The 25,021-nt window shown below is 44.2% G+C and overlaps 1 protein-coding gene across 2 annotated transcripts; it reads right to left on the bottom strand.

The window, feature by feature from the left end:
* Positions 1-269: 269 nt before the first annotated feature.
* Positions 270-24,046, bottom strand: LOC129850377 (heterochromatin protein 1-binding protein 3-like). 2 transcript variants are annotated; one of them, XM_055916833.1, is made up of 12 exons: positions 23,811-24,046; positions 5,890-5,965; positions 5,403-5,610; positions 5,154-5,313; positions 3,726-3,869; positions 3,487-3,558; positions 3,043-3,197; positions 2,684-2,774; positions 2,405-2,564; positions 2,144-2,255; positions 1,696-1,863; positions 270-1,601 (listed from the first exon to the last, which is right to left on the bottom strand). In XM_055916833.1, exons 2-12 carry the CDS (start codon positions 5,954-5,956, stop codon positions 1,118-1,120), a joined length of 1,821 nt encoding a protein of 606 aa, XP_055772808.1. In that variant the 5' UTR covers positions 5,957-5,965; positions 23,811-24,046; the 3' UTR covers positions 270-1,117. The 2 variants fall into 2 exon arrangements, with proteins under 2 accessions (XP_055772808.1, XP_055772806.1); XM_055916831.1 differs by lacking the exon at positions 23,811-24,046 and adding an exon at positions 6,497-6,638.
* Between the last annotated feature and the right edge of the window lie 975 nt (positions 24,047-25,021).

Here is a 25,021-nt window from a genome sequence, read left to right as displayed (position 1 = left end):
CATTCACCAAAATGATTCATAAGCGGTCTGGATATATGGATATGGCCTAATTTGCAAACTGAAATTGCAAAATTAGGTATATCTATTTCAATAACCCACAACTGAAACATCCAGCACTTTGAGTGAATCAAATTGACATCTACTGATTTGTAGTTTGTAGCCACTACCCTACAATGTATACTTTTGCTCCAATTTATGATCCACCAGTAGATGCTGTATTTGGTGTTTGTACCCTTCCTTAAGATCATGACAGAATGAATAACAAGGAATTTAGTACAAATAGCCATTTTAATAACGACTTGGAAAAAAGCATAACATAAAGAGTTCACGCATGCAGGGTATGCATGAGCCACACCTTCAAAATGAAGTTTCTTCAAATCTTGCACTATTACACAGAATGTAGACGATTTTGTATTTTTTTAGCTTTATATGATAAAATGAACTTTGATTAGTTACGAACTTTAAAAAAATATTTCCCTAATACTATGCAGTAGTACTGAATTTGACAATGACAAATTGCTTCCTGATGTCAGTCTCCAATCAAATTAAGTATTTTAACCATGGGCCCTGCAACTGATCAAGGAACGTTAATTTAAATAACACAATTCATTACATGAAAAGTTGGCTCTCATGCTCTCAAATTCACTTACATAAATCTCAATATTCTTCAAGATTTGAAAATTTACTCCAGATTAAATGTAGAGGATTCTATATTTTTATACAAGGAATGTGTCAAGCTAAAACATGGGAAAGTGGATTGGGATGAAATGTTAAAATGAAAAGACAAGTCACTTTGATTTTATGTTAGATCTCTGCATATACACAAGTGTGTGAGGGAAATTGTGAAATTTCACAATTCAATACCTATGCAATTTTACAGTTTTTGAAGAGGACTTTCTACACAATGGTGTTTAGAAGTTGGGTTCACAGAAATGTAACAGTTCAAAGTACAGTAAATTGACATGAACTGATAACTGTCACCTCCCTATCCTACAGAGAAGAATTCTAGAGCCCCAAACAGGGGGAAAACAATGATGCGAAAGAGAGCATGGCTAGAGGCAGAGCACTGCAGCCTTCAGAGCTACAGTTAAACTTCCACTGCTGGGCAATAGTGAGCTCACTTCCTCTCCCTTAGGGACTTGCGGGCTGCTGGCTTGGCCTTCACTGCAGATTTGGCTGCTTCCTTCTTTGCAGGTGGTGACTTTTTGGGCGCTGGGCGCTTTGATGCTCTGCTTGTCAGCTTTTTGACAATGGGCGTTTTGGGCTTGCTCGCTGGAGCAGCTTTCTTGACTGGTGTGGGTGCCGCCTTAGCTGGTGGGGGTGTCTTCTTTGAGGCTACAGCTTTACTGGCAGCTGCAGGTTTCTTAACTGGGGGCACTGGTTTGTTTGTTGGTGGCACTGGTTTCCTCGCTGGGGGAACAGACTTCTTGGCTGGTGGTGCTGCTTTCTTAGCTTGGGGTGCTGGTTTCTTGACTGGGGGTGCAGATCTCTTAGCAGGGGCAGCTCTTTTCTTGCCCTTAGCCCTTGACTGACTTGCCGGCTGTGACTTCTTGCTGGGGGGAGGGCGACGTGCTTTAGGTGGTGGCCGCTTCACAGCTTTCCTAAGGATCGTATTGAACAAATACACTGTTAGCAGTGAACCATTTGAAACCCCACTATTTTCATTGAATTTCAGCAATTTGACCTTGGACTCACCTCTTAGGAGGGGGTTCATCATCTGACTCCTCATCCTCCTCAGACGACTCCTCTTCCTCCTCATCAGAGTCCTCCTCATCAGACGAGTCAACCATCTTTCTGCGTTTAGCCTTCTCTGCCATTTTCTCCTCTTTCACTTTCTGTTTTTCTGGGAACAGAATGGCTGGGCTGTGGAATAAGAAAAGAAAATCTGATGTCTAATCTGAGCCCCAAAAAATAAATAAAAGGTATTGCAAGAGTGCGGGCATTTCTGTTATTACTACCAGACTGTTGAAATATTCAGTACATCAGAGGTTCAGTAAACATGAATGAAAAGTGACATGATTAGTAGTGTAGTCAGCATCTTTCTAAACAGAGAATACTGCTCCTGGTATAGCACACATTTGTGCAATTATGTACAGAGGGCAGCAATGAACTTCAGTGTAATCTTCCTAGAGTGGAGTTCTACCTGGGGTGGTAAGGGTAGCAGAGCTGGTAGGTCCCATTTAGCCCATTCCCAGTGATCTGCTCCATCCAGCCCATCATTTTACACTTCTGCAGTGTCCTCTTCAGGCTGTTCACTGAGGGAAGAGAAGTGCCCAGTGTCAATAAAGAATCTTAACATCTCTGATTCAACCCAGCTAATGAGAGAGCTCCTGCAGTTTCAGGTAGGTATTCACACATTGTCAAAGCAGTGTTTCAGTTAGGAGAGTAAGGGAACAGGTCTTACCCACACGGTACTCCATGCTGTCCTTGTTTGTCTCTAAAAGGAATTTGCGGAGTGTGGTGGTGCTGCAAGTCTTGGGTTCGTTCATGGCCACGATGGCTGTCATGATAGCGTCCTCCAGGGGCCCACCTTTAAGCAGGAACTTGCCCCCTTCCCGCTTCAGCTGTGAGAGGGTAAGAGAGAGTCTGAGAGAAACACCTCAGAGCAAAGATCTAACATTATAGATGCCAAAGGCCTTTATGGAGTAGACTGAATTGTGCATTCCTTTAGTACAAGACTAACCTGGAATGTTCCAGAGGCACCTTTTCCAGTGATCTGCTCCAGTTGACCCTTGTCCACAGCTCTCACCAGGCCACTCTTTAGGATATCCGGCCTAGGAATGAATCGGTGACTGAATTGAGAACCCTATTTTAACCCACACCAATCTACAAAACTTTGATGGACATCCCACAGTTCAAAAGGTAGTGGGTTCCTTATTTTCAGACTGCATTAAACATACTGTAGATTTGGGTTGCGCAGAAGTTTGCATTACCATGTCAGGTACAACGTCAAGTTAGCATGTGTTTACGTACTCAAGAGAATAACAGGACCCGATCACTGAACCCATTCCCAATCAAATATGACAATAAAAAGGTATTTACCGATGCTCCACGTTGAGTTGGGGGAAGTGCTGCTCCACATATTTCTTGATCAGAATGTAAGACGCCTCTTTGGGCTCACATAGCCGTGTGATGATCAGGGGCAGAGCATCCCCAAGGGTCTCTGCCTTTAACCCAGGAGCTACTGCCATCGGCTTCTAGCACCAAACCATCAGAATCACAGTCAAACTCAGTTGGTAGAGCATGGCACTTGCAACGCCAGGATAGTTGGTTCGGTTTCCGGGACCACCCATACAAAAAATGTATGCAAGCATGACTGAGTCGCTTTGGATAAAAGTGTCTGCTAAATGGCATATGTACCTACATTATATAGGTATGCACCGTATATTTTATTCATATTATGTCTGCTAAAAGCCAAATGGGACAATCACATAATGGTACATTGCTATTGTTTAAGTTCGTAGATAGGTGACTGAAAATACCTACCCCTTTAGCAGTGGATTTATTAGGGGGCTGCTTCCCAATGGTAAAGCTTCCAGAAAGGCCTTTACCCTTCAGCTGTGAATAGGAGGTAAAGGAACATGAGTATGCAGGCCAATAAAGCACCAGACGCACAGGGTATAGGGCACCACAACACAGGTCAAACACTAGGATAGGCTGCCACCTAACATTTGCAATTCATGTTCATTCACTGTCAGCTGTGGTCAGGGATAAGGACTTCTCACCTGTTTGATGGTGCCCTTCTCCAGCTGCCTCTTGAGAGCCTTCTTGAGAAGAAATTTCCTCTTGTCCAACTCCAGGTTAGGGTATTTCTTCACAATGTACTTCATGACAGAATGGGCTGAGGCCCCAGTCTTCTCCTTGCAGGACTGCAGAGAGGAAATATGATAAGTTGCAGGTGCAGCATTCGTGGGGAGTAAGGGATAACTACATAATAAGTAGTGATGCACCGATGTGACATTTTTGGCCGATACTGATATCTGATATTTTCTAAAATAACCCTACATTTATAAGACAGTTCTTATTTGATTAATGGTGGTCGGACCCATCTATGTGAAGCTAGCCACAAGTGGACTTTGCGGTTAGCCTTCAAAATAAAAGTATAGCATAATTATACTATTTGTATTACTGTCAATGACATACTTTTATTTTGAAGGCAAACTGCAAATTCCACCATTGTGCCTAATCCTTATTGTGGCTAGCTTCACAAAACATAACCCGGTGAGGTCGAGCCTCACTAGCCAGATGAAGCTAGCTGGCTGCTTATAACATTAGCTTTGGGCAACAAGGTTAAGTAGCTGGCTAGCTCTTTAGTTTCATGAATTGAAGTTCAATTTCAATAGGCGAACAACAAGTGGCAACCTAGCTAATACTTACTCACAAGGATTCCTAAATCATTGCTAAGAATAATGAATATGACTGCAGTTTCCACTGGTCATTGTTTTCAGACTGGTTGTATTGGTGCTAGCTAGGTACCAAGCTAAAGCTAGCTACCCCAGAATTTGCGGTCGAACAAATGATGGTTTATTACCAACGCGGTATTGTCAAAACATTGTTTGTGGCCGGTGTTTGCAGACTTTTGTACAGCTTTGACAGTGCTAATGTATCGTTTTTGACAGGCAAAGACCCAAATGGCGTTCCATAGTATGTATTTCGTGAAGTTAATAGCAGTGATGCTATTACTGTGTAACTCCGGAAGGCCAACATCTGAAAAATAGCGCACTTGGTAGTGTGTACCTCGACCAGTTGGCGAAAGCCAACATCACCCATGACAGAGAACGATTGATTGTCAAGGGCTATGAATTCCATTATCTTGGCTTTAATGGATTTCGCCTTTGAGTTGTCTCGCTGAAATGTTCTTACTCTTTCAAATGACTGCTTGGCTTGTTGCCTGCTCGATCCACACAGCAGACATTGTGGGCTAGGTTAGGAATGCTGTGTTGCACGTGTAGCGCAACATTTTACGTGGCGTCATTACATCATGCACCTACGTAATATAGGTATGCACTGTAGCTTTGACATCGGTTTTTAACATCGGCGTTAAACTAGACATCGGGCCGATACCGATGTTGGCATTTTTAGCTAATATGGGCCTATTCCGATATGTTCAGATATATTGTGCATCCCTAGTAATAAGTGTGTTGTGTACAGACCTCAATAGCCTCAATGAGTATGTCGTCCATCCTAGGCGGTTGCATGGTGGAGGTGCTCTTATTAGTGAGCGTTGCACGTTTGCTGGCAGACATGGTGGCCCAGGCAGGAATGGTCCTTTTAATGGGCTTCTTGACTTTCTCTTTCACTCCATCTTTCTCTCTGCAGCCAAACACAACATTTTTAAATTGAACATTTATCGAAATAGATATGAATGCAACATTTGCAGGGTTTGAGCACAAGCAACTCACTCCTTCTCAGCCTCTTCCCCCTCAGCCTTCTTCTCCTCAGTCTTCTTTCCAGTTGATTCATCAGGTTTCTCACCATTCTCTTTTGGGTCTCGTTCACCTGTGCCCTCACCTTCTCCTTGACCCTCCCCCTTCTTGGCTACTGGGGCTGCGGGTGCTACCTCCTGCTCCTCCTCAACAGAGGCAGATTCTTCAGAGCTGGCATCAGGCTCTGAAGAGAAATGTGGAAGGAGGAAGCAAGAGTGAATATGTAAATTCAGCAAGTAGATGTAAAACTTTATTTACATGCCACTCAACAACAAGAACTCTGAACAATGTCTGATTCCACGCTTTCCTAAAATAACCACTAATAGGAGGCAAGACCTAGATTCAACAGCATTCCAATCAGGTCCTGTAAAGTGGTGACTATTCACTCATAGCCTGTCAATGCTGGGTACCAATCTGAATCCCAAAGCATAGTTCCTGTTCATGTCGAGGGTCTTGAACTCACCTCCATCTGGTGCAGCCGAGGGGGGTGTCTCCTGGGGTGGAGTCCCAGCTGCACGACGTATAGGCATGACTCCAAACTGTTGACCATAGAGATGCAAAATTATAAATGAAAACATTTCCTCAGTACTGACAGATAAATTATGCATTACCGATCACAATAAAGTTATTGGATCTAAAGCAACTTAGCATCACCCAATGGTAACGTCATGCAGTCACCCACTGCTTCTGTATGTGCGAAGAAACGTCAATCATGGCCTCATTCATCAAATGCAAGATACTGCTCTTTGCAAAGTACATTATCGTCAAACATCGATAAAACCACAAGGAGTGTGCACTTTTCTATCGTGTTTTGGAATGGTGGGGCCGTGTAAATAGTTATCAAAAATTAATATCGGTGAAGATGCACGTCTTCCAGTAAAAATTCAAATATGGCCATTTTGTCCATTGATTTAGGCCACCCCACACCGTAATGGCGCTGCATAGAGCTGATGGTAAATGCACCGAAGTTGCATTGGTAAATAAGAAAACGGCGCATGCATTTTTGCAAGAGGTCTACTGTAGAACGCTTTTTGCAGGGACTAACCATGAACAATTGTTTATATTCTTACCTTTAGACTTTCTATAAAGATGTTGAAATAAAAATTGCTTCGCTCTTCTTTCCTTCGTTTTTATTTTTTTGTTACTTACGTGCCCCTCCCCCTTGAACGTACACGTAGCAACCTCGTGGGTGTGGTGTCACGTTGGGTGTGTTCTTTGTTGGTTCTTGCTATGTAGAATCCTTGGGACGTCCAACTATGACGTCACCCCATTGAATTTAACATTTACAAAACTGTTAGGGTTAGGGTTATGGTTAGGGGTTAAGGTTCGGGTAAATGACTGGACAAAGCCATCGACCTCGTGACACCGTTCATTCCTATGTGAAGACTCAATAGGCATTGAAGCCAAATTAAGTCGGTTAAAACAAGTATGGGTAACTGCATACTTGGGAGTTTGTCTGAAAGTGGGCTTGCAAAATAAGTGGGTGAATCGGGATCAACAGCTATGGGTGTACATTTTTTTAAATGTATTTAACCAGGCAGGTCAGTTAAGAAACAAATTCTTATTTACAATGACGGCCTACCAAAACTCTCCCCCAACCCGGAAGATACTGGGCCATTTGTGCGCCGCCCTCTAGGACTTCCGATCACGGCCGGTTGTGATACAGCCCGGAATTGAACCAGGGTCTGTAGTGACGCCTCTATCACGGCGATACAATGCCTTAGACCGCTGCACCACTCGTGAGCCCCAACATCAGTTGGTGGATCAACAGCGACAGGTGTCTGTAGTGACATCAGCGCTCCATTATTGGTTAGACCGGCCATTGCCAGGTGCACTGTGAGTCAGCTTAATGTTTACATAGCAGGTTAAGATAACCTGCTACATTAGTTAAGAGAATTAGTGTAGCAGGTTAGGACAATTAACACATGAATCTGTGAAGATTGTCTCAGAGACGACATGGTGCGTTCAAGACAACTAGGAACTCTGAAATATACGAGGTCAAATCATGACGTCAATGGTCTTCAGGTCGGAAAGAGGCTCGAGTTCCCGAGTTGGATGATCGTTGAAAACGATTTCCTCAGTCAGAACTCATTTTTGTTTGTCTTGAAAGTACTGAAGTCAGAAATTTCTGAGTTGTTTTGAACGCACTTTAGTCTTAAATTTCAGAGTTCCCAATTGTTTTGAACGCAGCATATATCATGCCTAGTTTGAGCTACCCCAGGAAGTGACGTTGCAGGCTAGCTTAGTGCTGCTCCCTCTCATTGAGTAACTCAAGTTGAAGCCCGACCGGAGTACTGCAGGATTCCATTAGCAACTAAATTGTCCTTATTACTTCCTTTGTGTGCGATTAGAGGGTATTATTGGTCCATGATTGTCATCGAAAAATGTTTTATTTACACAAATATTGACCACGAAGATTTCCATTTTTCTATTCACTATAAAATGGGGAATCATGTTTTCTTCTAACAATGCCTACAGTACCATGGCCACCCTTGAACTTCAGTGGCTTCAATGGGAGGAGGCAGTCATTCTTCCTTGGTAAGGGCAAGCCAGTACAGTCAGTAGTGTAAAGTACCTAAGTAAAAATACCTTAAAGTACTACTTAAGTAGTTTTTGGGGGGGTATCTGTATTTTACCATTTATATTTTTGACAACTTTTACTCCACTACATTCCTAAAGAAAATACTCCACACATTTTTCCCCTGACACCCAAAAGTACTACATTTTGAATGCTTAGCAGGACAGAAAATGGACCAACTCACACACTTATCAAGAGAACATCACTGGTCATCTGTGCTGCCTCTGATCTGGTGGACAACCTAAACGCTTCCTTTGTAAATTGTGTTTGGAGTGTGCCCCTGGCTATCAATTTTTTTCTTTAACCTTTATTTAACTAGGCAAGTCAGTTAAGAACCAAATCTTATTTACAATGACGGCCTACCCCACCGACGCTGGGCCAATTGTGTGCCGCCCTATGGGACTCCCAATCACGGCCGAATGTGACACAGCCTAGATTCGAACCAGGTACTATAGTGACGCCACTTGCATTGAGATGCAGTGCCTTAGACCGCTGCACCACTCAGGAGCAATACAAATAAATTGTGCCATCTGATTTGCATAATAAGGAATTCGAAAGTATTTATACTTTTGATATTTTTAAAAAGTACATTTGATCAATTACAATTACTTTTGATACTTAGGTATATTTATAACCAAATACTTTGACTTTAACTCAAGATAAGTATTATTTTACTGGGTGACTTTCACTTGAGTCATATTCTATTAAGGTATCTTTACTTCTACTCTTGTATGACAATTGGGTACTTATTTCACCACGGAGTACAGTATGAAGATCTGCATGCTTCCCAGACGAAACAGTTTGTGCATATATAATGACAACATTATGACGTTTTTGTTCGTTTTGGACTACAGAAAGTGTTTTTTCGGCTGTTGAGGCACACAAAATGTTTGAGAAAAGCCGACGTCGGTAGCCGAAGTCTACGTCCCCACGTCTGCGATTGGTCAACACTAGAGGGATTCTTCCATGAAGTGCCCATTGTCATTTAACGAAAGGACTCGTCCTCATGTAAATTTAGACTATTAGATCTCCTTGGCAAAAATGTAAAAATCCATGACAGATTTCTTGAGTTATTTTGTGTTAATTCTGACTAGTTTGAGGAAGCGCATACGGACTATGGCGTGTCAAAATTGACAAACAATACTATTGCAGCTTTTATCTTGTATTTCAAGTGAAGGTCATTTAAGGGAGTATGTAAGCAAACTTGTTGGTTCGAAATGAATGACGCATGCTGACGCTTTATTATTAGGCAATGTCATGGCGACGTTGGTTAGCTAAACTCAAGGGTAGAAACACATCAACGGGACATCTCGTGCCGAACTGCGCATGTGCACACCGTCAAGGTTACTCCTTCACTATCAAATCAAATGTATTTATATAGCCCTTCTTACATCAGCTGATATCTCTGTACAGAAACCCAGTGCTGTACAGAAACCCAGCCTAAAACCCCAAACACCAAGCACTGCAGGTGTAGAAGCACGGTGGCTAGGAAAAACTCCCTAGAAAGGCCAGAACCTAGGAAGAAACCTAGAGAGGAACCAGGCTGAGGGGTGGCCAGTCCTCTTCTGGCTGTGCCGGGTGGAGATTATAACAGAACATGACCAAGATGTTCAAATGTTCATTAATGACCAGCATGGTCAAATAATAATCACAGTAGTTGTCGAAGGTGCAACAAGTCAGCACCTCAGGAGTAAATGTCAGTTGGCTTTTCATAGCCGATCATTAAGTGTATCTCTACCGCTCCTGCTGTCTCTAGAGAGTTGAAAACAGCAGGTCTGGGACAGGTAGCACATCCGGTGAACAGGTCAGGGTTCCATAGCCGCAGGCAGAACAGTTGAAACTGGAGCAGCAGCACGGCCAGGTGAACTGGGGACAGCAAGGAGTCATCATGCCAGGTAGTCCTGAGGCATGGTCCTAGGGCTCAGGTCCTCCGAGAGAGAGAAAGAAAGAAGAGAACTAGAGAGAGCATACTTAAATTCACACAGGACACCGGATAAGACAGGAGAAGTACTCCCGATATAACAGACTGACGCTAGCCCCCCGACACATAAACTACTGCATCATAAATACTGGAGGCTGAGACAGGAGTGGTCAGGAGACACTGTGGCCCCATCCGATGATACCCCCGGACAGAGCCAAACAGGCAGGATATAACCCTGCCCACTTTGCCAAAGCACAGCCCCCACACCATTTGAGGGATATCTTCAACCACCAACTTACCATCCTGAGACAAGGCCGAGTATAGCCCACAAAGATCTCCGCCACGGCACAACCCAAGGGGGGGCGCCAACCCAGACAGGAAGATCACGTCAGTGACTCAACCCAGTCAAGTGACGCACCCCTCCTAGGGACGGCATGGAAGAGCACCAGTAAGCCAGTGACTCAGCCCCTGTAATAGGGTTAGAGGCAGAGAATCCCAGTGGAGAGAGTGGAACCGGCCAGGCAGAGACAGCAAGGGCGGTTCGTTGCTCCAGAGCCTTACAGTTCACCTTCACACTCAATCACATGACTTACTGAAGAGATGGGTCTTCAGTAAAGACTTAAAGGTTGAGACCGAGTCTACGTCTCTCACATGGGTAGGCAGACCATTCCATAAAAATAGAGCTCTATAGGAGAAAGCCCTGCCTCCAGCTGTTTGCTTAAACATTCTAGGGACAATTAGGAGGCCTGCGTCTTGTGACCATAGCGTACGTGTAGGTATGTACGGCAGGACCAAATCGGAAAGATAGGTAGGAGCAAGCCCATGTAATGCTTTGTAGGTTAGCAGTAAAACCTTGAAATCAGCCCTTGCCTTAACAGGAAGCCAGTGTAGGGAGACTGGAACTGGAGTAATATAATAAAAAATGTTGGTTCTAGTCAGGATTCTAGCAGCCGTATTTAGCACTAACTGAAGTGCTTTATCCGGGTAGCCGGAAAGTAGAGCATTGCAGTAGTCTAACCTAGAAGTAACAAAAGCATGGATTCATTTTTCTGCATCATTTTTGGACAGAAAGTTTGATTATTGCAATGTTACGTAGATGGAAAAAAGCTGTCCTTGAAACAGTCTTGATATGTTCGTCAAAAGAGAAATCAGGGTCCAGAGTAACGCCGGGGTCCTTCAGTTTTATTTGAGAGGACTGTACAACCATCAAGATTAATTGTCAGATTCAAACAGAAGATCTTTTTGTTTCTTGGGACCTAGAACAAGCATCTCTGTTTTGTCCAAGTTTAAAAGTAGAAAGTTTGCAGCCATCCACTTCCTTATGTCGGAAACACAGGCTTCTAGCAAAGGCAGTTTTGGGGCTTCACCATGTTTCATTGAAATGTACAGCTGTGTGTCATCCGCATAGCAGTGAAATTTAACATTATGTTTTCGAATGACATCCCCAAGAGGTAAAATATATAGTGAAAACAATAGTGGTCCTAAAACGGAACCTTGAGAAACACCGAAAATTACAGTTGATTTGTCAGAGGATAAACCATTCACAGAGACAAACTGATATCTTTCCGACAGATAAGATCTAAACCAGGCCAGAACTTGTCCGTGTAGACCAATTTGGGTTTCCAATCTCTCCAAAAGAATGTGGTGATCGATGGTATCAAAAGCAGCACGAAGGTCTAGGAGCACAAGGACAGATGCAGAGCCTCGGTCTGACGCCATTAAAAAAGGTCATTTACCACCTTCACAAGTGCAGTCTCAGTGCTATGATGGGGTCTAAAACCAGACTGAAGCATTTCGTATACATTGTTTGTCTTCAGGAAGGCAGTGAGTTGCTGCGCAACAGCTTTTTCTAAAAATTTTGAGAGGAATGATAGATTCGATATAGGCCGATAGTTTTTTATATTTTCTGGGTCAAGGTTTGGCTTTTTCAAGAGAGGCTTTATTACTGCCACTTTTAGTGAGTTTGGTACACATCCGGTGGATAGAGAGCCGTTTATTATGTTCAACATAGGAGGGCCAAGCACAGGAAGCAGCTCTTTCAGTAGTTTAGTTGGAATAGGGTCCAGTATGCAGCTTGAAGGTTTAGAGGCCATGATTATTTTCATCCTTGTGTCAAGAGATATAGTACAAAAACACTTGAGTGTCTCTCTTGATCCTAGGTCCTGGCAGAGTTGTGCAGACTCAGGACAACTGAGCTTTGGAGGAATACGCAGATTTAAAGAGGCATCCGTAATTTGCTTTCTAATGATCATGATCTTTTCCTTAAAGAAGTTAATTTATTTATTACTGCTGAAGTGAAAGCCATCCTCTCTTGGGGAATGTTGCTTTTTAGTTAGCTTTGCGACAGTATCAAAAATACATTTCGGATTGTTCTTATTTTCCTCAATTAAGTTGGAAAAATAGGATGATCGAGCAGTAGTGAGGGCTCTTCGATACCGCACGGTACTGTCTTTCCAAGCTAGTCGGAAGACTTCCAGTTTGGTGTGGCGCCATTTCCATTCCAATTTTCTGGAAGCTTGCTTCAGAGCTCGGGTATTTTCTGTATACCAGGGAGCTAGTTTCTTATGACAAATGTTTTTAGTTTTTAGGGGTGCAAATACATCTAAGGTATTGCGTAAGGTTAAATTGAGTTCCTCAGTTAGGTGGTTAACTGATTTTTGTCCTCTGATGTCATTGGGTAGGCAGAGGGAGTCTGGAAAGACATCAAGGAATCTTTGGATTGTCTGAGAATTTATAGCACAACCTTTGATGCTCCTTGGTTGGGGTCTGAGCAGATTATTTGTTGCGATTGCAAACGTAATAAAATGGTGGTCCGATAGTCCAGGATTATGAGGAAAAACATTAAGATCCACAACATTTATTCCATGGGACAAAACTAGGTCCAGAGTATGACTGTGACAGTGAGTAGGTCCAGAGACATGTTGGACAAAACCCACTGAGTCGATGATGGCGCCGAAAGCCTTTTGGAGTGGGTCTGTGGACTTTTCCATGTGAATATTAAAATCACCAAAAATGTGAATATTATCTGCTATGACTACAAGGTCCGATAGGAATTCAGGGAACTCAGTGAGGAACGCTGTATATGGCCCAGGAGGCCTGTAAACAGTAGCTATAAAAAGTGATTGAGTAGCCTGCATAGATTTCATGACTAGAAGCTCAAAAGACAAAAACTTCGTTTTTTTGTTGTGTAAATTGAAATTTGCTATCGTAAATGTTAGCATCACCTCCGCCTTTGCGGGATGCACGGAGGGGATATGGTCACGAGTGTAACCAGGAGGTGAGGCCTCATTTAACACAGTAAATTCATCAGGCTTAAGCCATGTTTCAGTCAGCCAATCACATCAAGATTATGATCAGTGATTAGTTAATTGACTATAACTGCCTTAGAAGTGAGGGATCTAACATTAAGTAGCCCTATTTTGAGATTTGAGGTATCACGATCACTTTCAATACTGGCAGGAATAGAGGAGGTCTTTATTCTAGTGAGATTGCTAAGGCGAACACCGCCATGTTTAGTTTTGCCCAACCTAGGTCGAGGCACAGACACGGTCTCAATGGGGATAGCTGAGCTGACTACACTGACTGTGCTAGTGGCACAGTATAAATGAAAGCGTGTCAGTTTGTCAGTTTCACGAGGTTGCAGTAAAAACATGTTCAACTACATTAGACATTGACTCGAATCTAGGTTGTGCCTTTAGATTTCACTCAGACTTCTCAAACCCAACACCCTGGGCTAGTCGGCTTGTTTCGCAATTGTTCCCGGATGTTGCGCCTCTGGGTTTTGAAACTGTGGTTAAGGCAAAGATATTTAAGCAATAAGGACCGAGGGGGTGTGGTACATGGCCAATATACCACGGCTAAGGGCTGTTCCTCAGCATGATCAACGTCGAGTGCCTGGACACAGCCCTTAACTGTGGTATATTGGTCATATCTCACAAACCCCAGAGGTGCCTTATTGCCATTATAAACTGTTTACCAATGGAATTCGAGCAGTAAAAACAAGTGTTTTGTCATACCGTGGTATACGGTCTGATACACCACGGCTGTCAGCCAATCAGCATTCAGGACTCAAAACACCCAGTTTATAATTATAACTAACCCCTTTTGTCCCAAGGATCCCGAATAGCACTAAAATAGTTATTTAAATCAGCGGAGAACGACTGCCCCCTCTCATTGAAGCCACGAAAGGCCGACTGCAGGCATTTTTTGCAGAAAACAGGATCTCCCACTATAGTGAGTGGGAAAATGGCAATATTTGTGTTAAATCATGGTAACAATTATTGCTTCTATTACACCAGATGCATGTCCTTGAACCAATTTTTATTTTAAATCACACACAGAAGAGGTACTGGGGCGGCAGGTAGCCTAGTAACCGAAAGGTTGCTAGATCGAATCCCCGAGCTGACAAGGTCATTCTGCCCCTGAACAAGGCAGTTAACCCACTGTTCCTACATTTACATTTAAGTCATTTAGCAGACACTCTTATCCAGAGCGGCTTACAAATTGGAAAGTTCATACATATTCATCCTGGTCCCCCCCGTGGGGAATGAACCCACAACCCTGGCGTTGCAAGCGCCATGCTCTACCAACTGAGCCACACGGGACCAGGAACGGGTTCCTAGAACATCAATGTAAATGTAGCGTGGTTCTGCGTTGTGTAATTCTTAATGAAGACGCTGCCACAACTGATGGTCTGCTCGTTGAAATCTTTTTATTTGCCCTGCACACGAAGAGACAACACACACGTTACCCTTGGTGCAGTCACAGCTCTCCGGCACCTTGCTAGCCGAGGGTCAGGCAAAAGAGCGCCAAAAGGAATTAACAGGTGCTGCGTGCACACACTCGCTGCACAACAGCATATACAAGTAAAACTATACAGAACATAATTCTGACAAAATAAAAGACATACCTGCACACGAAGAGACAACACACACGTTACCCTTGGTGCAGTCACAGCTCTCCGGCACCTGCGCGAGCACATGTACACTCACTCAACCACTGTCACAAGTACTTAGAAGTTACAACAGATACCCCAGTCAGTGAGCTCTGTGAAACTTGTTAACATAAATTCCTACACTGTCCACACTATAACAAACGTATGGTTGCAAAACAGTACATTGTATAACCTTATGACGGTTTTATATTAAACAGTTTCGGAGCCAAGGACAACATACCTTGCTAGCCGAGGGTCAGGCAAAAGAGAACGATAAAGTGGTATGGGGATACAGATAACCCGCGATGGGCCAAACCAAAATATACAAAACTTTTACAATCACTTGTATGTACAATATTGGTATGAAAAAGTGTTTGTACACCAAATAAAAACATTAGCTATGCAGCTGTAATTAAATAAAAAAATACACTGAATTATTATTATTATTATCAGATTATTAACATCCCCTCTTGACCTGGCCTATTTGAATTGGTCCTTGTGTGCAATTTGGTGCGTAATCTAGGGGAACAACATCACACTGCTACATTCACCCCCACTGTTTTACACTAGATTATAGGCCCAAAACAAAACACATTACCTCAAAGGTAACAAAGCAAAGAAAAAAATAATAATAATTCACACCCACAGGGCGACAGAGTAACCCAGTGTAGTCCCTTAATTCTAGACCCACAAATGGTCGATCAGCTGAAAAGCTATCCCGCGAAGGATTAGGAAAAATAAGGGGTAGCTAATCCCTTATTCAACCGTATACGAAAAATGCCATATACATTTTATGCCGATGGACTACACACAAAGTTACATGAATTGTCAAATATATTAGACAAACCCACAAATCATTCTAAGACATGCTTAGATTTCCTACATTCCTACAAAAGAAAAGGTAGGCAATATCCTACCGTCACTGAGAAACCAAGAACTGTTTCATTTCCTGTGTAGACATAGTTTGGATTAACCTATCCACTGGCTTAATAAGTCTACCCAGTCTAGTCCGAACACCCTCACCCACAAACCTAGCAGGAATGTCACAGACAGCACTAACCCTGCTAAGAGGTCTAACCTCAGGATGGGGAGTACTACAGATCCGCATCTCCGGAGCCAGCACACTTTCAGTTACCGACTCAACACTAGTAGTGTCAGACGACTGATCAGAATCCTGGTAGATTGTCACAGACCACACTGACGAAGCATCTTCAACCAAGGTAACATCATCCACACTGAATGGAGTTTCGCAATCAGAACTCTTGTAGGCTTCGGGGATATCTCTCTGGTCCACTTCTGCTGAGCACACCTCACTTAAGGGGACTTCATACGGTTGTTCCACCTCACTTCCATCAGCCGGGACTTCACCATCCTCTTGGAGTATCCTCCCAGAAGACTCAGGAAGGCCTGCTACCCAGTGGACAGTCCTGGCGTCACTCCCATCCATTTGGCTGGACATTGCAGACATCGCAGAGATCACGTCACCACTCGATAGAGATCCGTGACCCTCAGGTTCCTCCCACGAAGGTAAAGGCAGAAAGTTGACTGGCATAATCAGGTTCCTATGCACAGTTTTGATGCGTCCAGTGGTAGGGTGTTGGATACGATATGTGTTCAGTGAGCTGTTCTTTGCAACCACTATGTACACCACACTCTCCCAGCGATCAGCCAGTTTCTTCTTGCCCCTCTCCCCCTTGTTAGCAAGTAGAACTCTATCTCCCTTCTGCACCGAGTGACCCTTAGACCGTCTGTTGTAGACCTCGGCTTGTCTCTTTTGTTGCTTACTGGCATGCTGCTGGGCCAATGTCATGGCCTCTCTCAGATCCTCACCCAGAGACTGGACATACTTATCCACATCTACTGTGTCCCCATCCAACAGCACACTTTCAAACATAACATCTACCGGCAACCTAGGGGTGCGTCCGAACATCAAGAAGAAGGGTGGAAACCCAGTAGTCTCATGAACAGTGCAGTTATAGGAGAATGTCAATGTGTTCAACATCTGAGGCCATTTAGCCTTAGACCTAGCTGGCAGAGCTCTAATCATCCCACCCAGTGTGCGATTCAGACGTTCTGCTTGACCGTTACCCATGGGATGATAAGGTGTGGTGTGGGACTTTTCAACACCAGATAACTGAAGTAATTCTGCAATAAGTAAACTCTCGAAGTTTGCACCCCTGTCAGAATGGATGCAATCAGCGAACCCATAAATGCAGAAGAAATTATTCCAGAGAACACGAGCAACAGTCTTAGCAGACTGGGTTGGACATGGATACGCACAGGCCAGCTTAGTAAAGTGATCAGTCACTACTAACACATCAATAGACTTGTTGTTTGAATCTTCGGCAGTCCAGAAATCAATACACACAAGTTCTAAAGGTGCCGTTGTCACAATGGAGACAAGTGGAGCTCTTGCTTCAGGCTCAGGTGCTTTACTCAACACACATCTCTTACAGTGGGCCACATATTCCTTGACATCCTTCTCCATAGATTCCCAGTAAAACCGCTGTCTCGTGAGCCACAATGTGCGCTGCTGACCCTGATGACCAGCATCATCATGAACTCCCTTCAACACAAGGCCTCTCAAAGACACAGGTACGACATACTGGAATATTTTCTTCTTACTCACTGGGTGTTTTGAGACACGATACAGAATCCCTAACCGCGTGGTGAGTTTCCCCCACTGTCTTAGAGTATAAACTGCTTCAAAGACTCGCTCTCTCCTAGATGGGCGCCGGCCTCTATCTACAAAGAACATTACTCTGCTGATGATAGGATCCAGTGACTGGTTATCATACAGCTCCTTGTGTGTAAGGACAGGTAAAGGGCTCTGACCCATGGACATCAACTTCTCAAGGTGCTGCACATGTGAAACGGACCTCACTGTGGCACCATCATCCCATCGGCGATGGGCTTGGAGGACAGCAGACACCTCTTCACAGGAAACCAACCCACTGACATCGTCTCCAGCTCTACTCAACTCACTCCCAGGAGCCATAGACGTTCCACAGCCAGCCTCGGGCTGCTCACAGGAGAGACGGAACATGTCTTGTACATCATCCAGTCGAAGACCTCTGGCTTCCTCCAGCAGGACATCATATGGAATTCTTGTCAGTCGGTGCAGAACTTTGGGGCGGACAAATGGCTCTCTGCTCAAAGCATCAGCAACGACATTCTTGGGCCCTGGTATGTACTGGATATCAAAATCAAAAGGTGCCAGCTTTGCAACCCATCTCTGCTCACATGCATCAAGTCTCGGCTTTGTAAGAATATATTTGAGTGGATTGTTGTCGGTCCACACCGTAAACTTATGCCCTCGCAGCCAATGGCTGAACTTATCATGAATGGCCCATTTCATGGCTAGAAATTCCAGCCGGTGAGCAGGATACTTGGATTGTGCATGATTAAGAGATTTACTAGCAAAAGCTATTGGCCTGGCTATGGCCTTCCCATCTTGCACTTGGGATAGTACCGCTCCCAAACCACTAGTAGATGCATCAACAGAAAGCAAAAATGGCTGAGAAAAATCTGGATGAGCCAGCAGTGCCTGGTCAACTAGTGCTGCTTTCAAAGCTTCAAAAGCGAGTTGACACTCGGCAGTCCAGTCTGCAGCAGTGAGCCTGCGAGAGGGACCAGGCCTCTTTCTGCCCTTGCCTCTCCTAGGCTTCTTCTGACCTGTAGTCAGCTGAAACAATGGCCTAGCAACCATGGAACAATTCTCAATGTAGTGTTGATAGTATACTACCATACCAAGGAAAGAACGGATTTTGCTAGGAGACGGAGTGACACCATCAGCTTCCATCATCTCACTCTCAGTCACATTCAAAATGGTTTGAATCTTAGCAGGATCAGTGGCTACGCCCTCCTGAGAAATGATGTGGCCCAAAAACTTAACAGACCTCCTCAAAAACTTGCACTTAGACGGAGACAGTTTAAGATTGTGCTCCTGCAACCGCTGGAAAACCATCTCAAGTCTCTGCAGACTCTCTTCCTCCGTCTTAGCAAAAACCATCAGATCATCCAAATAGCAAAGGAGACTTAGAAAGTTTTGGTCCCCAAAGATGGTCAGCATCATTCTCATAAACGTAGCCGGGCTGTTGCAAAGGCCCTGAGGCAAACGATTGTACTCGTGCAGACCTAAAGGAGAGGAAAAGGCAGTGTATTTCTTATCCTCTTCATGCAGTGGCACATTGTAGTACCCTGATGTCAAGTCCATTGTGCTGAAGAAGGCATTACCTCCCAGCGCCGCCAGTACATCAGCCTGATGAGGGAGTGGATGAGCATCCTTCACTGTGCGGGTGTTTAACCACCTAAAGTCAGTACATAGACGCAAGTCCCCATTCTTTTTCCATACCAGCACCAATGGTGAGGCATACTCGCTGCTGGATTTTCTGACGATTTCCTTTTCCTCCATATCATCCAGTGTTTCCCTGAGTTTTTGGTAATCAGCTGGAGAAAGCCTACGATAAGGTAATCGAAATGGGCGGTCATCAGTCAGCCGTATGCGATGGCAGAACTCTTTTGCCTCTCCACAATCCAGGCTATGTCTAGAGAACACCGTGTCATACTTCTCAATTAAACCGACAAGTTTGTCTTTCCAGAACTGTGAGACTGGACACTCCTCAACCGACAGGCCTTGAAGTCCAAGATTGCTCAGTGTACTGTTTCCATTAACTACACTGCCATCAACTGAACTCTTGGCTGTAAGACTGCCATGTGAGCTGTCACATTGTGCTTTTGCCACGTTCTGGTAAGCAGCTTTCTGCTTGACATCATCAAAATCCTCCAATGCAATACAAGGGTACACATCTGCCACTTTAGCATTTCGTCTCAGGGTAACTGGCGAAGTTGTTGGATTCACAATCTTCACAGGGAGCCATCCATCCCCCCACAGAGGCGTAACTACTCTCCCTACTAGTATGTGTCGAATCACACAACGAGACGTGCTGGGCTCGACAACAACAGTACTGCCCACAGAGAGTTTTGTCTTTGGGGGTAAGCGGCCCCACACCAGATGCTCACTCATGGGTTGGAGCGTTACTGCCCTCTTCAACTTAATGGTGCCCACTTTATCTGGGATGGAGTCTCCTCTCCATCTCTCCAGATTTGATAGGAGACGCAGGAACTGGCTGTCCTCACACTGGCCAGAGGGACCTGGCGTACCCACCACCCGCCAGTAGCTGTCATTTGATTTGAACTGTCTAATCAGAGACTTCAACACGTTAGTGCCAACAATGAGTTCATCAACCTGCCCATCTACAATCAGCACTGGGACTACATAACTGAAGCCATAAAGCTGTAGTTTCAAGTCACACATGCCCACTGGGCTAGTTTGCGTCCCACCACAACCCACCAGTATGATGTCTGAAGGAGCTAGAAAGTTCCCCTCTACCACTCCTGCCTCCCTCAACCGAGGTACAATATCTGCGCGCAGAGTAGTAGCCATGGACCCACTATCTAACATCCCCTTCAGCTCAACTTTATCCTGTACTAGCACGGTGGTGTAAAACAAACTGTCATTCTGAGAAATTCTCATTGTGTTCTGAAAAATTACTGTGTTGTTCTTGGGTACTGACTCACAAAAATAAGAATAAACAGATTGGATATCATCATCATCAGTAGAGGAAAAATTAGCCTGCCCCACATTGCCTTCCTCAGAATGGAGGCTTTCTAGTTTTCCAGACCTGCCAGTCTGTCCACATTCAGAGCTCTTTCGCTTCCCAGTCTCACTACAGTCAAAGCTCATGTGGCCAGTAGAGAAGCACTTGAAACACAGCTGGTGCCTCTGACAGTGAGCTTTGGTCCAGTGATTAGTGCTTCCACAGACAGCGCACTCACGCTCACGTTTGGGGAACTGTTTACGGGGCCCTCTGTTCACAGACTGAGTATTGCTGACAAGAGCCTTCTCTAGCATACTCAAAACTTTCTCTAATGTCCCACCCTCAGATACAGATTGGGCCTGTTCTGGTTCACGGCCACATCGAGAAAAAGATGACACATTAGGTCTGCTCTCAGGATCCACTTCCTCCTGGGGGGAGTCGAAGACAGCAGCCACCTGCTGTGAAAGTTGTGTTCTACATGCTTTACGCTCCCTTAACAGTTCATCCAAACGATCCTGTACCTCACTGGCTGTCCAGTCACGAAGGGGTTTGCATTTGAACACTTGGGCCAACTCTTTATCGGGACAGTTGCGCACAAACATGACTGCCAACTCTGAGCGCTGATTGGGCAAAGTTCTACCCTCACCTACAAAATACTGTTCAGCTGCGTCTGCAGCTTTGTTAAGCCTAATCCAGAAATCTAGTGGACCCTCATTAGCATATGGTTTCATTGAATAGAAATCAGCTAATGGCATACCTGAGTAGACAGTATCCCCAAAGTGTTGCATGAGAACACTGAACACTGCCTTAACATCTGTGACAACAGGGTTGTTACGCATCCAGACTTTGGTCACATCCCGTGCCCTCCCCATGAGCCTAGACATCACCTCCCCAACATTCTCAGACCCAGTGTAACCCCTCTTCTCTAGGTAGACTCCCATTAGCTCCTCCCACTCCAGGACAGAGTACTCATCTGAGCCATCACCCCTGAAGAAAGGTGGAGCACTAACCTCTGACTTCACAACCAGATTCAGCTTGGACGCATCAATAAAAGTTGACGCACATTGTTCAGGCCGGGGAAACTGCTGGGATTGGTCAGGGGAATGGGCAGGAGAAAGACTTGAAGCCCCAGGCTGCAGTAAACTCGCCCTGATAGATTCTCCTATCTCTGAACCAATCTGCTTTATAAGGTCACTAAGCTGACTCGGTGTCCCATTATTACTGAGGACTGGGGACGATGGTACATCAAGAGACAGAGGTGGGATACCCTGGTCAGGTGGAGTAAACAGCCTACCCCTCCCAGTGCTTGTAAACTCAGGACTAGCAAACACTCTACTCCCAGGAGCTGACTGTACAAATGGTGTAAATGCATGGACACCCCTCCCTCTACCCACACTAACCACACCAAAATCCCCAGCATAACTCATCTTATGGACTTGAGAGTCTTCCATGGCTCAATAGAGAACTAAACTACAATGTAATTTACTGCATACAAATACAAAAAAAATGCAATAAACAAATTCCCTCAAAACATGCAAATAAACACCAATACAATTATCTAGTGAATATGCTACATTCACCTTCACTATTTACAGTATACATTCACTTATAGCAAACCATCAACAAGTGCGCATGCGCGGATCGCGCATCTCCTCCACATGCACAGCTCCGGTGGTCAGCTTGAGCTAACCAGTCGGCAGGTCGCGGCACCAGTTTGTAGCGTGGTTCGTTCTGCGTTGTGTAATTCTTAATGAAGACGCTGCCACAACTGATGGTCTGCTCGTTGAAATCTTTTTATTTGCCCTGCACACGAAGAGACAACACACACGTTACCCTTGGTGCAGTCACAGCTCTCCGGCACCTTGCTAGCCGAGGGTCAGGCAAAAGAGCGCCAAAAGGAATTAACAGGTGCTGCGTGCACACACTCGCTGCACAACAGCATATACAAGTAAAACTATACAGAACATAATTCTGACAAAATAAAAGACATACCTGCACACGAAGAGACAACACACACGTTACCCTTGGTGCAGTCACAGCTCTCCGGCACCTGCGCGAGCACATGTACACTCACTCAACCACTGTCACAAGTACTTAGAAGTTACAACAGATACCCCAGTCAGTGAGCTCTGTGAAACTTGTTAACATAAATTCCTACACTGTCCACACTATAACAAACGTATGGTTGCAAAACAGTACATTGTATAACCTTATGACGGTTTTATATTAAACAGTTTCGGAGCCAAGGACAACATACCTTGCTAGCCGAGGGTCAGGCAAAAGAGAACGATAAAGTGGTATGGGGATACAGATAACCCGCGATGGGCCAAACCAAAATATACAAAACTTTTACAATCACTTGTATGTACAATATTGGTATGAAAAAGTGTTTGTACACCAAATAAAAACATTAGCTATGCAGCTGTAATTAAATAAAAAAATACACTGAATTATTATTATTATTATCAGATTATTAACATCCCCTCTTGACCTGGCCTATTTGAATTGGTCCTTGTGTGCAATTTGGTGCGTAATCTAGGGGAACAACATCACACTGCTACATAAAGAAGAATTTGTTCTTAACTGAATTGCCTAGTTAAATAAAGGTTAAATTAAATAATTTAGTAGCAAATGGCAGCCTGCAGTACCCCGGTCAGCCTTCAACTTGATATACTCAAGGAGAGGGGGCAGCATTAAGCAAGCCTGTAACGTCACTTCCTGGAGTTTTTCAAACTGCGAAACCTGGAACACTTGTGGATCTGGAAAGCATAGACAAATTCTGAATGTGCTGGTGTGTTCCAGCAAGCTAGTTGAATTACAATCTACAAATCACCTTGTATTCATCCCAAATAACTACCGTACTCATATCTGAATGTGGTCAAGGTCAGAAAATCTCTGCAGCATCTCGCTCTGGTCGATCCCCTCAAACTGCATTACTTGCGTTCCATCCCGTGTAAAGTCTGGATATTCCATACTATGTAACCACTTGATGACTTCGTAACTCACTGAACGAGGCAGCAATTTATATACGTTTCAGTACCTGCTAGAATGTGTAACTTTACCGAAGCACCAGGTGCTTCCTGAGACAAACACTTCTCCAGGTGTGATCTCAAATATTCTGGTTAGTATGACTAAATGCGACGACATGGATCGTAAGACTACCTGCTGGAACGCACCCAATGAGTACTTATTTGGGATGTTAGGTGATTCATAAAACTGTGATTTTGCAGTGCTGTACCCAATCCCATTGAATGCCAATGTTGTAAAATTATTTGGAACATCTGAAAGGTAGCAATTCTAATAGAAATGCTGCAGTATATTATCTGGGATCTCTTCTCCCAGATTTGCTTACCAGGCACTAGCCAGAACTGTTCCGACCCAGTAAATACATCTGAACCTTTCAGGTCGAAACACACAGCTGCCAGAATGTGGACGGCACGTAGAAGGGGCGGGCTTTGGCTGGGAAACGTACCTCATCCAGGGATGGAAGATGTTGCTGTACTCCTAATTATCTAAAATGATAAATTAAATATCGAAATAGTGCTCGTTTTTAATTAAACTGCCGTTTTCGTTCTTATGCCTACAACAGAAGCCACAGCAGACATTTTGGAATGGATTGCAGAATATCGCGTTGAACAACAAAGGAGACTGATTGGCTGACTATCCTTTGTTGTTCAACGCGACATTCCAAAATGGCTACGGCATTCCGAACTGAGATCCAGACAGACAGAAATAGGTAACACAGACACGTCACCGGGACTATAAAGCTGAAGCATCTTTTAGAACGTTCTCAGCACCAAATGTGGTAGTGAGAGGAAGTCCAGCGGCGGGTGGTGGGAGAGGATGGAATTAGTTTGTGCACTTCAGAGGCATTCCCTAACGGAAATATGCAAATACATGCTACAACGCGCCAATACTATTTCGCTAGCTTGTGCTCGACTTTGCCTACCTTCTTGCTTGTTCTGCCCACTATGCTTAATTTGCTCTCACTGTAAACGACGCAGATGAACTATATCGGGTTACTTATACATCTCTTTGGTTCAGATATATTTTCTGCTTGAATTCCAGGTCAAACAGTTCTCGCTAACCAGACGCCAACCGTTGTCCTGCAGAAGTCACTGTGGAGTACAGTGTAGGCCTACTTGATTGTAGCTGGATAAAGTTAACTCAGAGATAGTTAAAGGACGCAACATTATATCTGTCCCATTATGGCTTCTGAGAGCATGGGCAGCGCCATTGAGGCCTTCTCCATTTTGAAGTAGTCAATTTTAATGTTCTACTTCTATGAGTTGGTAAACAAATTGAAAGGGTGCATACTGCCACCTAGAATGTGTTGTTTGAACAGGTATAAATCCAAGGTTGGCGATTTTCTGCCAATGTTTGCTCAAATATATTTCATTGGCTGATCGCACCTGATGACCTGGATGGAATTATGTGATCCTTCCTTAACCCATAGGAAATCAGCACCCAGTTGGAACCCCTTCAAAATGGTGAAAGTCCTCAATGGCATTTCCAATGCTAAAACAGACTTCTGGGCACTAGTCCATCTCTATGGGTTAACCC

This window comes from Salvelinus fontinalis, chromosome 3, assembly GCF_029448725.1.
Source record: "Salvelinus fontinalis isolate EN_2023a chromosome 3, ASM2944872v1, whole genome shotgun sequence".
Lineage (NCBI taxonomy): Eukaryota > Metazoa > Chordata > Actinopteri > Salmoniformes > Salmonidae > Salvelinus > Salvelinus fontinalis.
The sequence above is the reverse complement of the archived record's forward strand: the minus strand, read 5'-3'. Positions and strand labels throughout refer to the sequence as shown.

What these genes read in the sequence shown, in the direction of transcription:
- LOC129850377 (XM_055916833.1), bottom strand. Translation starts at nt 5,956, where the DNA reads ATGCCTATACGTCGTGCAGCTGGGACTCCACCCCAGGAGACACCCCCC. An exon ending in AGAAGGGCACCATCAAACAG is followed by an intron (nt 3,559 to 3,725) that starts GTGAGAAGTCCT and finishes TCCTATTCACAG; the next exon opens with CTGAAGGGTAAAGGCCTTTC. An exon ending in ATAAATCCACTGCTAAAGGG is followed by an intron (nt 3,198 to 3,486) that starts GTAGGTATTTTC and finishes GTTTGGTGCTAG; the next exon opens with AAGCCGATGGCAGTAGCTCC.